Below are 14,325 nucleotides of genomic sequence, written 5' to 3'. Positions count from 1 at the left end.
GGGGGGAGCAAAGCCGACATATGCAGGGCTCTGCTTTACCTCTTCATGTTAACGGTCAGACATAAATAGGTCAAAATTAATGGTCAGCTGTGAGTCTCAACTGTCCCCGGCCTTGTGTGTTGCTTTGCGTTTTGTGTTGACATGGGTGCGCATGAGGGAAAGCTGGGGGCAGATGGGGGGTGGGGTGAATGGCATGCCTTGGGTTTTTAGAAAAGGAGGAGGGGTGTGGAGGAGAAGAGCTGTTCATTGGCTCACTGCTGCAAAAAAAGTGCTTATGGCTTTGCTGCATGACTGGGCATTTGTGACAGCTATAGTCCTGCCAGCCACATCTGCCAGGGGGACAGCGCTCTCAGCTCAGTCAGCTCATCATCAATCAATCATGAACGGTAACTAAAGAAGTCCATCTGACTGACATTTGTTTTTTCTTGAGACTTGTGCTTAAAGAAACTACTGCATGCTTTGGCCTGAGGAGTTTTACTGGATCTGCCATTGAAGAGGCAAAAAAAACAACAACATTTAGTCCTACTCATCAGTGAACACGTACTCGTGTTTGCAAAGCATGGGCAATAATCACGGGCTTCATCTGAATCTAGGACAGTCTATCAACAAAAGTGCCAAACTGCCCATTTTCAGGCTGAAACACAGCTGCAGGCAGTGTAGCAGAGAGCCACTACCCAGTGTGCTTTAAAGGACATATTACCTGTTGGTTAATGACTTTCTAAGTTGAACTATCCTTTCAGTGGAAGTGGGTTTTCAGGTCATTTTATGTAACAGGCTTCTAAAAGTAATAGACTTCAACCTGCTGGCTTGTTTTGTTGGAACAGAGCCGTGGACAGTCTGTGACAGAAGAGGTTATCGCCGGAGTGAAAAGGTTGTCCACTGTGCTTTTGTTATGTTGTGCCTCGCGAACAGGCTCTTCTTGTGACTACTTAAAGGTCATCATACGTGACCTGGGAGGCCTCTTGTTATGGGCCGCAAACAAAAGATTATTTAGGTGTCACTGAGATCAGGAAAATAAACCCCAAAGTTTGTAAGTTTGGCTGCTTTACTTTGGGTAGTGTTTTTGAGATAACACTGAATGAGTTGAGGCTATATCTGGGGGAGATAAAACATGGTTGTTGCATAACACGGCTCTTAAATTAGCAATGCTAGCACACACACACACTCAAGCATGTCAGAGAACACTGTCGAACTGTTAATGATTACCAAGGACCGGCTTTTAAACGTTTGATCATAAGCATTTCTTTACTCTGTAAATCAATGTTTTTTTAAAACTCATGGTTTTTGTTTCTTTTGTCTCGGATAGTACGTAAAGATCCCCGCACCGACCCCCGAGTCTCCAGATGGATTCAGAGTCTTCTCATTTTACCTATCCAGTGACAGCAAAGACAAGCCTCAGTCCAGCTTCGACTGCATTCATCAGTATGTCTCAGGGTAAGGAACACACACATAACTCTTTCCAGAGTCGACCACAAATGGAATTTGTAGTAAATTTGGTACCAGAGTGAGACCGCAGGACCAGGCCAAACAGTGGCCTCTCTCTTTGGTAATAGTACCACAACAGGCAGAGAATCACCGTCAGGCTCTATTCAACTACAAAAATACCCAGAGGCTGTCGTGCCACCATGACCTCAAAGGTGTGACCACACGTAACTGAAAACAGAGAAGTAGTGTTTATGCTTTGCCGGGTTAAAGGGTTTGTTAAAAGGTTACATTAGAGCAGCTTGTTAGAAATACAGTCATTAAGCCTTCATAATATTTGTTATAAAGAATTTAACTTGGTAACCGGACCAGATTTGGCACAGAGTCATCGAGAAACAATGACAGGATTTTTTTTCCCTTTCAGTTGTTCATTTGATGTTTTGCTAAAATGAATGGATGGGATATAAGTGACAAATGAATGACACATAGAATTTAATCAAAGATATCAGCTCTATGTTTTTATGTCTTACCAAATGTCAGATGTAAACATCGGTGCGTGGATAGATCCATACAGTTTCAATAGAGAGAGCATAAGGGAACAAAGGGTTGGCAGTATGTTTGTTTGCAATAGTATTTGCGACTTTTTTGTGGTCAAACAAGTTGGTGAGCCAGCGATGGGGTTATCTGTCTCTTTGTCCTTTTTGTTATGTTATTTTGAATACTTGCTGGGAAGCTTTAATTGCACTCAAGGTGGCATAGCAAGTTTAATGTTATCTTTATTTGTCTGCCACGCTCCGCGAGGGTAAAGCAGGATGTGCACGGTGAAACAGACACAAGAGAAAGATTTACATCACTAAATATACATATGTACAAAAGCAATGATTCACTGTCTTTTTATCTGACTAAGGAATGGTGTTTATATGTGATGCAGCGCGGGAAAACCCGGCCACAGCACAGGCCGTGCACAAAAACAGCCGCACAATGACTGCTGTTTGTTGACTCGGCTTCACCGCGTGCACTCTCTCAAATATCTCCGAGAAACATATCTCCAAAAAAAGTAGTTCATCGAACAGCTTGTGATGGATAAACCACAAATAAACAAACATCTCGTCTGTGTGTGCCTCCCGCATTGATGCCTCATTCATTGATGCTGGCAACTTTTCCGTCTTTAGCTAGTGGTGATATTACTCTGTGGATTGCGATTGATGATTTCTTGTAATCCTAGAGGAGTTGATCATTTACAAATGTGCTACAAGTAAGTGTTTAGGTATTTTTAATCGTTACTAAAACACTGTAATTCAAATAACAGACATGTGTTCAAGTTAAAACTGTAGAAAGTAAACAAAGGTAGGTAATTGAAATCAGGTTTTTTGCACAGTAGTCTAGAATTTATCACATTTTAGGAAACATAAAAAAGTTTTAAAAAATGGAAAATATTGGTCTTATTTTGGTATTTTCCAGCACCTAATGGTGTCTGAAAAAAATGCTGGGTGACAGTTAGAATTCCTAATTCTCCCTCCCTCTTTACACAGGGAGGGCAGGGATCACCTGGAGGGCCAGGGGAGCATTCAGGACAAGATCACAGTCTGCGCCACAGACGACTCTTATCAGACGACCCGAGAGCGCATGTCTCAGGTGGAGAAGGACATCTGGAGCCGGTCAGCAATTGAGATCAAGCCGGGCCCAAGTACGTTTCTTACAATACGTGCGTCGATATTTTCTTGTGTCTTCCAACTTCATTTTACACAGCAGCCTTCAGGCATTTAGGAATCAAGGACAGATAACTGGAATTTTTTTATGTTCCCGAAAAGCCTTGAAACCACCGCCTTTTAATATTTAATCCTTCTGATAATTACCATATGGTGCTATCACATAATAAAGTTATCACATAATTGATCAAAGTGCCGTGTTGCAGTTACTCATGTGAAAGCAGAACCTTTTTCTTCTTCTTGCTTTCATTCTGACAAAATTGCTCAGGCACTTTGCCAGTTTCCCTGCCAGCATCATTAATGTGATTGAGTTTGCACAAAGTATGCGCTAACAGGTCTCAAGCTGGTGAAGTCTAAAATGTAATTACACAAACTGAAACGTTAGTCATTTTATATGTTTCCTAAAAACACCTAAATAGATATTTACACACACAACCTGTAGTGATCTGTGCCTGACTCCTGACTGAGGCCTGGTGGCATTCAAGCCCAGCGTTAGCTTAGGTTATGATTTGTACAAGAAAACAGAAATAGTCCTCTGAGGCTTTTACGTGTGTATTCAGATAATAAATGTCAAAAACCACTGGAGACATCCTGGTGCAGTTACAGAATATCCACTTTCAGTTAAACATGTCTTTTCATGTACCGTCTCCTGGACACTCCTGCAGAGAGGGAAAGAAATGGATCGCAGTATGCACTGCATGCAGTTGAGACTGCACAATTATTTTGCGGTAACTTGCTGTCTTTTTATGGTACAGTAATGTTACACTGTACAGGGGAAAAAAAGAGTCTATACATCAACTCCTAAATGCAGGCTACAATAGAAAAATGTACATAATTTGGACTGTATTGTATGATTTAATCTTTGGTTATGTTCAGTAGTACACACATTTTGGTGCTCGGAAGCTTAAAAAAGTCTTAAAAGAAAAATTAATTGAGCCATTTCCTGCATACAATTCCATCTCAGGCTGTTTGGTAATTGTGCGGAAATACACCCGCACTACTGCAAAGCGTGTAAACTCTAGTAGGTCACAATGGAAAGTCAGCAAAGCTTCCTTGAGAATCTTAAAACTTCCCCGAAGCGCTGCTTTAATTTATTGCTGTGAAACAATGGCTCTAGTCGCTGCTTGCTGGAAAGTTGCACTACAGGTTGTTTCAGAGCAGGGTGGATATTTGCCTAAAATTGACACGACATGGGTAAATTGTTGGAACAAGCTTGTGCAAGAAGCATGAAATACTGTATACTGCCAAAACTGCAAATTACTGTTAGAGTGTAAATATTAGCAGTTTTCACATTATCACTGTGCTGTAAAGCATCATCTGTACATACAGCACAGTCTGCCACACTGTCCCCGTGAAAGCACTGTTAGTGTTTGACCTACAGCAACCTCAAAGCATGTGTTACAGCTATAATGAGATTACAGTCTGTAGATATCCATAAGCACTGGCTGCCTCGGTCCAACTGAGAAAGGTTCTCTCTGTTAGTTGCTTTAGTTTAAACGCTCTCCTGTTTACACGGCAGCTAAGCGTGCTATCTAACCCACTCACTGTTTTCCACTCTAAAGAACACTGCCTCTGCATATGTGCAGAGAGCGCAGTGTTTAAATTATTTACACGTTAAAACTTTTTTTCGCGATTAGGATGAGAGCGTTGCAAGTCGTGCATGTGCTTCGTTTGCGTTACACTTAAGGGGACTGGCGACACTTACTCCCTCGCAGGTTGGTCTTTCAAAACCAGGTTGTATTTGAATATCTGCCCTGAGGACTGGATTAGCCCCAACATGTTGGCTGCGCTATTACAGGATACTGTGAATCCTGTTATCAGATCAGTTATAATCTGTAAATTTTGTACAGGGTAGCGACTGTATTGCCTTTCATCAGCCTGAGATTATTACACCGATAACCTTTTAATTTCCTATCTCTAATCAAAGTAAGCTGCTTTGTTTTGACTTTAGGCAAGTGTGTGAAGGTCCAGCGGAAACAAGGTCTGGTGTCAAGCTCAGATAGCAACAACAAGCACTCCCCCAACAACAAGAGGAGCCTGGTTCCCAGCCCTGTGGCACACCGGCCTTTGAGGGATCGCATCATTCATCTGTTGGCCTTAAAGCCCTACAGGAAACCCGAGCTGCTGCTGTGGCTGGATAGGGAGCGGGCAACTCCAAAGGACAAGGCTGACCTGACCTCAGTACTGGAAGAGGTGAGATATCTGGTAAAATGCTATGTAAACACCTTGCCCACTAATGAGAAATTTCCTCAAATGCAACAAGTAAAAAAAAAATTCAGGTGAATACAAACCAGGCTGCTTTTTTTCCTATCATGTTAAAGACTGACCATGCAAACATAAATAAAAGCCCAACATGCAATTTACTAGTAAACTACTATTTATACACCCGCTATAACTAGCTTAGTGTTATGCAGCTAAAAACTGTGCTTGAAAAAAAAAAGAAAGTGACGTCAGTTTAGTTTCTTTCAGGCATATTTCCTGTGCTCACAATGTTTGAGTGTCCCACTGCAATCATCGAGTGGAGACTGTGCCGCCGCTGGTAGCTGTAATTAGGGCTCTGCTTTAATTATCTCTGGACGAGAAGATTGTGTTTTGACAGGAAGGGGGGGGGCGTGTTGTCTCCAGCTGGGATCTGACTACTTTCAAAATTGAAAGTGGTTGGTTTGGGCAGATTTGTATCAGCGGGATTAGGGTTAAACTGTTTATCAGACACAGGTAGTTTTTGTTTTTACTTACACATAAAGCCAAACGCAGCTGGATCTATTTTATTTTTATACTCAATCTCTTTTTTCCTGTGGATTGACTGAAATCTTTGGGGGTTTTCAGGTTGCTAAACTGAGCCCTAAAGACCACAGCTACTCTCTGAAGGATGAGCTCTACAGACACGTCCAGAGAGAATGGCCTGGATATCTAGAAGAGGAGAAGCAGCTCATCCACCGACTCTTGATCAGGTGAGAATTAAGTTTTCAGGTATTTTTTCCATTGAGAGACTTTAAAAAGCAAAATGTTTTAGAAAACCAACAACTGGTTAGCTTAAGACTTGAAACAGGGTAAACAACCAGCTCAGCTCAGCGTAAAGATAAAATATCCACCCACTGGCATCTCACAAATTAATATATTATTCCTTTTTTTATACAATAACTGGGGCGCTGGAAGGAGATTATCCTAAACTAACCGCCTGCTGGGTTTAGTCCATTATCACACGAATATAAGTGTCTGACTGGCAGCATAAAATGAAGCATATGTCCATTACCCCAAGTTCTTTTTTAGATTTTCAGAGACTTCTCGTAGGCAGATAAGGCTAGAAGAAAGCGATAGATGCTTTGTGACAGTGCTGGCGTTAACACCGAAAGGCCAATGGATTGATGTAGAAGTCTGCTGTGATCATTTTGAAAGAGGAGCTACTAAATGAGCTACTTCTCCGCACTGATGAATCGCTTAATGGACACATCAAAGCGCAGAAAAATATTCCCTGCGCCGTGTTGCCAAATGGCATTAGCATGGAGCGCTCAGAGTTGCAAGGCTGAGCTGTTGATGGTGAGCTTCCACCCCTCGTGCATTTTCTCAGCCTGCCAGCCAACATGCAGGCCATGTGCTTCATGAGAATTTTGGAAGAAGTGCTGTTGTCTGATTGCACAATCTCCCTTGTTTTTTTCACCACCCCCACTGAGTGTAAAAGTCTTACAATTGTAGTCATCGAATGATTCGCCAAGTGTGATAAAGCTGTGACGCTGTGCACATACTGTAAACTGTGCAAACTGTACGCTTCTTCCTTGTAGTTTATCCGTGCATTGGGGAAGGTCCTTGCTGTGAAGGCTTTCTTACTACTCTCATGTACCTCTTGATGTTAATCTGTTCTGAACTGCACTGCGCATTAATGAAGAGGTTTGAAACCACTGGGGGAAGTGACTTTATGCAGTGGCATCTGTTTGAGGAAGGAGCTGTAGGAAGCAGATTACCAGAAAATAGTGTTTACCCTTACAGAGGTTAAATCAGCTGCTATTGTTCTTACGCCGGCCTGTGTTTTGTCTTTGTGGTTGCCCCCTTGTGGATTTCATCACCGAAGACACGAACTGTGCCACAGAAATGTGCATAAAGCAAAATGAGGAGGGAGAAAAATGCAGTTTTGTAAGGTTGATGATTAGAGCTTCTCTGAAAAGGCTGTCATCTCCACATCAAAGTAAATGATAATTTCTCATGTGCTTGCTCAGGAATCTGCCAAAGAAAACGTTGTGACTTATATACTGGCTCTTCCTGTTTAGCTTCACAGGCAATTTACCTTGAAGCTGCTGTCCAACTGAAGGTGCTGTGTTCTCAATCTTTCCTCAGGAAGCTTCAGCCACTCCACAGCAGCCAGCTGAAGAGTCCCCAGTCCAACCATTCATTCCACAAAACTCCCGGGGATTCTCCTTCACAGCTCAGTCCTGCCAAAACTCTCTCTGTGGTAATTCAACATAATTTTTCCCCCCCTGTTGCTTCTGTCTTATTAGACTAAGAATAGACAGGGAATTTCCTCTTATGCAGATTGACAGTACACCGTGTAAACATGGATATTGTTTGACATTTAGGGAAATGCATATTTCCATATCGCTCTGGGCATATGGAAAAATTGACACCAGTCTTGTATCCTCTATGTTAAATAAGGGAAAAGTTAGCCTTCAAGGTTTTATGCTCTTCTTTTGTGTTCTTTAAAAAGTTGTTCATGCTGTTGTTTCTTCTTTAACTTTGCAGTTTTGTTTACTTAAACTTAACCAAACTGCAGCTGAATGCTCCTTTCTCCTTCAAGACCTTGACAGCGAACTTCTCCCTTTAGCACATGTAGCTGGATCTGGGTAGATTAACATGTTTATGTGCCAGACTGTTTCCTGGCAAGGAGCAATTGTTAACAACCAGACTCCACCAAGTAACTAGTCTCAGCAGAGAAAACATCAAACAACATGTTTCTCACATAAGCACCCTTCAACCCATCCACAGTGAATCTAAAATTAAACAAATTTAATGTGTGAATTTATGCTATTAAGATGATTTTGTTCCCTTTGAGCCAGAGCCTGACTGTAATCGTCACATATTGTGGAATTTTTGCAAAAGTGCTGCTTGCTGTAGCTTTTTATTGATGTAAAGGCATTTGAAATGGGCCAATCTTTGAATTAAAATGAATTCAAAAAACAGCAACCATAAAGTAAGAAGAATATTTCTGATCATACTTTGCAAACTTGTGTTTTCTTTTCCCCCAGAAACGCCCATCAGCTTTGGACCCATCCAACATTCAAACCCCCAAAAGACAAAGGCTATTAGACAAGTGCCAGCCTCTGCAGTCGCCCTCCCATGCTGACTTTGGCACCAATGGGGCTCGTAGCTCCTCTAGTCATGGAAACTCTAGCAGACACATTAAAACAGAGTTTGACAAAACCAACAATCATCTTCAGGGGAGCCCAAACGGTCTGTACTCGCCACACAAACTCAGCGGGTCATCCACGGTTCCCAAAGCGGAGAGGACTGAAGCAGCTCCGACTGCACCCACCGCCAAGCCTCCGCACACTGAAACCTCCATGTGCAATGACCAGCAGTTTACCAACAGCCAACATAAAAAGAAAAGATCCAAAAAACACAAAGACAAAGAAAGAGAACGCCTGAAAGCAGACTGGATAGAAACTAGCCCAGACCTGAAGCAGAATCAAGAAAATCTCCAAGGTAAAGAGCAATAAAACTATAAAATGTCATGTTATTGTCACCCTCCGCGTTTCCTATTGTTCAGCCACCAATCATCATAGTCTTATTTGTGCAGGCCACGAAACCCTTCAGCTGTTAGAATTTCTATATTTTATATATGTTGTTTCTGGAAGACCACAAGGAGAAATCGATATATTTTTCTCAATTTTAATGATTTTAGATGAGCGGTTTAAACTCGCACACTGTCACCCTGTCTTTAGCCTGTTGATGATTGACTGTGGAACAGCTGTGTGACCTACGGTCGAGCGAGTCAGCAGGCAGCGGTTGCCTCCTACTCGGGGCTGCTGGCGTCACCGCTTGCCTCGGCTCGGAAATCTTATCAGACACAGAGATAAATGAGTCCGTCAGCCTTGATATGATGGCCACATTATCACATTTGCATTGGCAGTGCGCTTTAACCTTTTTTCGATGTGTGTGTTTTTCCTATCTACAGGCCATGAGGGAGAGAAAACACCTGTTAGCTGTGGCACAGCAGAGGATCTGCCTGATTATTTAACGTAAGATTAAATATGTTCTGTGTCCGGCTTTGTTATTTATGTCATATTACCAGATTTAGAAGAGATTCATCTCTCACTGAGGTGTTTAGGTTTCAGAGTCTGGCTGACTGTTGAAGTTCAGCTTCAAAATATTTATATATAGTGAAAAAATGCACATCTAAATAACATGCCACAAAGCTTCCCTGACAATTACTTTAAAAAAAAGCTTTTTATTCGTACATCTGGTCAACATATTAGGCTGTAATCAGTTACATTTCGGGCCTTGAAATCTGCCAATGTGCAGTGCCACCTACTGGAAACACAGGAAACGATGGCTCTGCTTCTTGGCTTTTAAAAAAAAAGTCAATGTTTTCCTCTCTTTCTTTCATTTTCTTTAGAAAATACAGCACCATAACTGCGCTGGAGCAGCGGCAGAAGTATAATGAGGACTTCTGCGCCGAGTACGATGAATACAGAGCTCTTCATGACCGGATTGGGGCTATAACAGAGATGTTTGTTCAGTTGGGCTCAAAGATCAACACTCTCTCTCCAGGAACACAAGAGTACAAGGTACTGTCCGGTTTTGGAGGCTACTCTAGCTGCTCCGTTTCTTGTAAATCACCGCAATAGAAAACAGATCAGATCATATGGCACACTAACACCTTTTCTTATATTTGCTTTTTCAGCTTATGGAGGAACAAATACTACAGAAGTATCGCAAGTACAAAAAAGTAAGACTTATTGCTGTTTTTTTTATCTAAACACTTTTATTCAGTGGTGTGCAAGAACCACAAAAACATATTCTGGTTTTAAAAGAGTTATCTCAAGACATCATCTAAGATATGTTAGCCACGTTATCTTCATATCAAACCATTCCTTTTTTTTATTGCTGATATGCATCGATGGCTCTTTTTAAAAATTCTTTATCTACTGATAATCAGAGATAAGCAAAGATAAGCATCTTCTCATAAAATCAGGTTGAAGCCAACAACATCTAACTGGACTCTCTTCCTCTTTCTTTCAGAAGTTTCCTGGGTATCGGGAAGAGAAAAAGCGATGCGAGTACCTCCATAAGAAACTGTCGCATATCAAAGGCCTGATCACAGAATACGACAGAGCGCAGGGACTCTCGTAGTGATCGGCCTCGGCCCTTCGGCAGGGTGTAATACGACTGGACCAAAAGACTCCTAACGGACCCAAAGACTGCCCGGATGGGTCCTGAAGCCGCTGAGACACTATTCACTTTACTCCTTGGTCTTGATGTAATCGAGGAGCGAGGTTCTTTTTTTCTTTTTCTTTTTTTTCCCAAAAAGCGGGCCGAGACCACGGACTCATGATCCGATGTTACCCTTCGACACCATCTGGTTTACAGCTGTGATTGCCGCTGGATTCTTTCTGCTGTAAAACGTGACACGGTGAAAGCCAATGGGTGTGATCATTCCAGCCTAAAAATTCTCCTTTATCCCATCTGAACTAAAAAAAAACCTTAAAAAAAGTGTTGATTTTTAAGTATTAAAAGTGATGGTACAATCAGTCCTAGAGGGGAAACAAATGCTACTAAAGTCTTTATATTTAAAAATAGAGAAATTTATGCGCTTTTTGCTGATTGAAAGTCAAATGATGATTGATCAGTCAATGATCAGATCCCATATTGACAGCGATAGGACCGTGCCATGAACAGTTTCTCTCTTTAGACTAGATCATAATTTACTAATTAATTTATATTTCATTACGACGAGACAACAACAACACAAGACACCTTTTCTGCAGGATTGAGACCCTGAAAAGTCGATTTCTCTTTAAAATCTGCTTCTTTAGGCTTTTTCAATGATGGATTTTGTCCTGTAGCTTTCTGCTAGCGTACTGTTTCATTTCTGAGAAATGTTGAAATGCCACAAAACGACTCCTCGCAGTGCTATAACGTTGGTTTTTTGAGAAAGTGCTTGTGCACAGTTTCTGTCACTTTCACCCACATGTAGCCTACAGTACCAAGAACTGCCTTTTAGTGTCTAGTGAGGAAAAAAACAACTATTGATTCAGAAATCTCTCCCAATTTATTTTGTGACAGGTTTACTGACATACATGAGCATTCTGTGTTTACACCTTGGTTATTTAAAAAAAAAAATGGGGTGAGAGCATAATTCACTTGAGTGGGTGTTACATTTTGATATTATTCTGCTGAATGCGACAGCAAAGCCTTTATAAATTTTACTGTGTAATTGTTAGCCCCACAGGGAGTATGGCACTGTAGGTCGCTCACTAAGTTCAAACCACTCTGGTTCGGCTGCGTGTAAGGAGCAGACTGACCTCTAGTGGCTGCTGGCGAGACTTTTAGATGTTTTCATTTAACCACCACCTGCCATTTTATTTCACCCGAATTAGCCTAAAGTGCAAATAAGCAGATCAGATTTCAGTATTCTCTGGACATTTGTATCAGTGTAGCTATACTAACAACAGTTGTCTTAAAGGTGGCTAAAAATGATAGAATGAAGCCAATATTTGCCTTGACATGTACATTATGTCTGACATTTCCACAATCCTGGTACCCCAGTTCTGAAATTGTCTCTGCTTAACCAGCTCAGACTGTTTCTGTAAATGTCTTTTTAGTTTGAAGGATAGCTCAGTTACTGGATAGGTGTTGTGCAGCAGTTGTCTTATCTGTGTTGTTTTTGTATTTTTAGCTTCATTTGTCGTTTCGTTATCTGTCAGATAATCACGTCCAATCCTAGCAAGCACCACTATCAGGAGGAATATTTGCAGAAATCATTGCAAAACCAAGGTCCTCTTGATTCTGTCAGTGCAAATAGACGGTGGGGTCTTTTTGCTATTTTGCAATCATCACTTTTTTGTTTCTTTTTAATTCATTCAGTACTCTGATATATTTGAAGGATTTTAGACTAGTAACATTTCCTCTGTCTCGGCACATATGAAAGTTTCCAAGAAAGATACATTTATCTGCACTGATGATTGGGGAAGGGGAAAATTGTAAGCCCAGGAAGCACCAGCTTTGAACATTCAGTATTACCAGAACTAGATTCCTTAAGCCCCAGTACACAGAAAAGGGATCATTTAGTTAATGTGCCTGGTTGGTTATCTTCTCAGGACCAGATCTCTTTAAGATTTACTGGTTTGAGCAACCAAGCAAATACGCGATAAACACCCGTAGCATTTGTGCTGGTACTAGAAAAAAGCAGCAGATGCTTCAGTGGTAATAAAACACAAGAGGCTCTTAAAAATACAAAACAGTTTATTTGTATTTGGCACAAGAAAGGTACTAAAATGTTTCTACTGTTGGCAGGATGGAGCACCAGCTAGATCACGAGAGTTTAAAGTCGCAATTTAACTATTTCTATTAAATGAAGGGCTTCACACTTACAAATAAGAACCTTTTACAATGATCAAATAAACCGTAGAAGAGGTGAAACTTCCTGGGCAAAATCACAGTATCATGAAGATAAATGTTCCATTTATTTAAATGTGTTTTTGGCAAACCACACCTTTGATTTTTTTAAGGTGCTTTTCAAGTGCTGTCTGTTTTTTGTACTGTCACAGTAGCTAACTACTAAAGGTGCCTTTCATTCAAAGAGCAGAGTGATTCTACATATAACCATCATCGGTATTCTGGAAAAAGGACACTTGGGGCTGCAGTATTTATAAATTTGTAGTTTAACACTGTGCCACTTTTCAAAGTGCTTTTTTCATCTTTTTTTTTTGATAAAGTTAATCTCAGATGCCTTTTGAAATGCGTAACTATTCCAGTTAGGACAAGCTGGATTTTTCCAAAATTATAGAAGCTGCTTGATATTTGCTCACATGTGCATTTGAAAGAACAGCCTGGACTTTTATGTTTTGGTTTTGATTCCAACCTGGCAACCCACTTCCACATATTATTTGGTACTGGTAAAAAAAAAGCCGTGATGATATGTTGTGTGATGCTTTTTTTTTCTTCTTCTTCTTCTTCTTCTTTTAGAAATCACTGCATTTGATCTAGCTAGGAGAGCAAATGTATTTATTATGTTCTGTGTTTGTTCTTTTATTAAATTCATCTCTGCATAGTTTGTTCATTCTTTATACAGCAAAACCCAAGTACGATGAAAGGGAAACAGGATATATTTTTGCAATTTTTGATTGTGGATGCGTTATCATGTCATCCTCTTGAGAAAAGCTTTCAAGAAAAATGTGTATTGTCTCGGTGAAATTGAAAAATAAAGGTCTTTTCAATTCAACAGTGCGTCATACTTCCTCAAGAGGGCAGTATTGCTCCATTTTTGAACAGTTTTTAAAGCGTCTGCTTTAAAAACAAAGCAGTACTGGGTTAGACGTATTTCTGTGAAGGTTGCAGTCATCCAGGTCATTGTAGTCTAAGGAGCTTGGAAAGAAAAGCGTCTGGACTTCTCTAAGTTTCTTGAAGATGTTCCATTTCTCATCCGAGAAGCTTCTTCAGTTCTAAGAGCAACTGTTGTAGAGTCCCAGATTTTAAGCCCTATTGATCCCCTACCTAATCACAGGAGCCAAGGTGTGAAAACGGGTGTAGGTCACAATCAGCCAAGGTTTCTGATGAACCCATAGTGAAACCTAGCCCCACCCTATCATGTGATATACTGATGTGAGTGGGCGTTAAGGTGTCTGGGAAGGGATCTCAAAACAGGATTATAGATGGCAGACAGTTGGTGTGCAAATCACCACCTCTGTTCAAAGATGGCCGTTCACAGTGGACATAGATGGCTTATTTCACTCCTCTTTCAAACCATCTGTCTTCTCTGTTCAAAATGTGAAAATTGGCATCCAGGAAAGAGTGACGTTTGTCCTTTAGGTGCAGATGAACAGCTGAATCTTGTCCCGTTGAGATGGCTCTTCTTTGCTGTGCCACGCGTACACCAGTTGCTCTTAGAACTGAATAAGCTTCTCGGATTACAGGTTAAACGTCTTCAAGAAACTTAAAAAAGTCCAGACGCTTTTCTTTCCAAGCTCCTTAGAATAGTGGGTTA

General features: G+C 40.9%; 1 protein-coding gene across 1 annotated transcript in view; it reads left to right on the top strand.

Annotated features, from left to right (window-relative positions):
- The window catches only part of LOC102197655 (RNA polymerase II elongation factor ELL), a 24,336-nt gene extending 11,079 nt beyond the window's left edge, over positions 1-13,257 (top strand). The window contains exons 3-12 of the mRNA XM_005729938.1: positions 1,307-1,434; positions 2,955-3,109; positions 5,083-5,324; positions 5,958-6,082; positions 7,461-7,575; positions 8,366-8,822; positions 9,295-9,358; positions 9,736-9,907; positions 10,024-10,068; positions 10,362-13,257. Of these exons, the coding sequence (XP_005729995.1) occupies positions 1,307-1,434; positions 2,955-3,109; positions 5,083-5,324; positions 5,958-6,082; positions 7,461-7,575; positions 8,366-8,822; positions 9,295-9,358; positions 9,736-9,907; positions 10,024-10,068; positions 10,362-10,472 (1,614 nt within the window). The 3' untranslated portion in view covers positions 10,473-13,257. The remainder of the gene's footprint in view (positions 1-1,306; positions 1,435-2,954; positions 3,110-5,082; positions 5,325-5,957; positions 6,083-7,460; positions 7,576-8,365; positions 8,823-9,294; positions 9,359-9,735; positions 9,908-10,023; positions 10,069-10,361) is intronic.
- The last annotated feature ends 1,068 nt before the right edge of the window (positions 13,258-14,325 follow it).

This window comes from Pundamilia nyererei, unplaced genomic scaffold, assembly GCF_000239375.1.
Source record: "Pundamilia nyererei isolate P.nyererei 1_Seehausen unplaced genomic scaffold, PunNye1.0 scaffold00035, whole genome shotgun sequence".
NCBI lineage: Eukaryota > Metazoa > Chordata > Actinopteri > Cichliformes > Cichlidae > Pundamilia > Pundamilia nyererei.
Note: the sequence above shows the minus strand (reverse complement) of the source record. Positions and strands in the feature narration are given on the sequence as shown.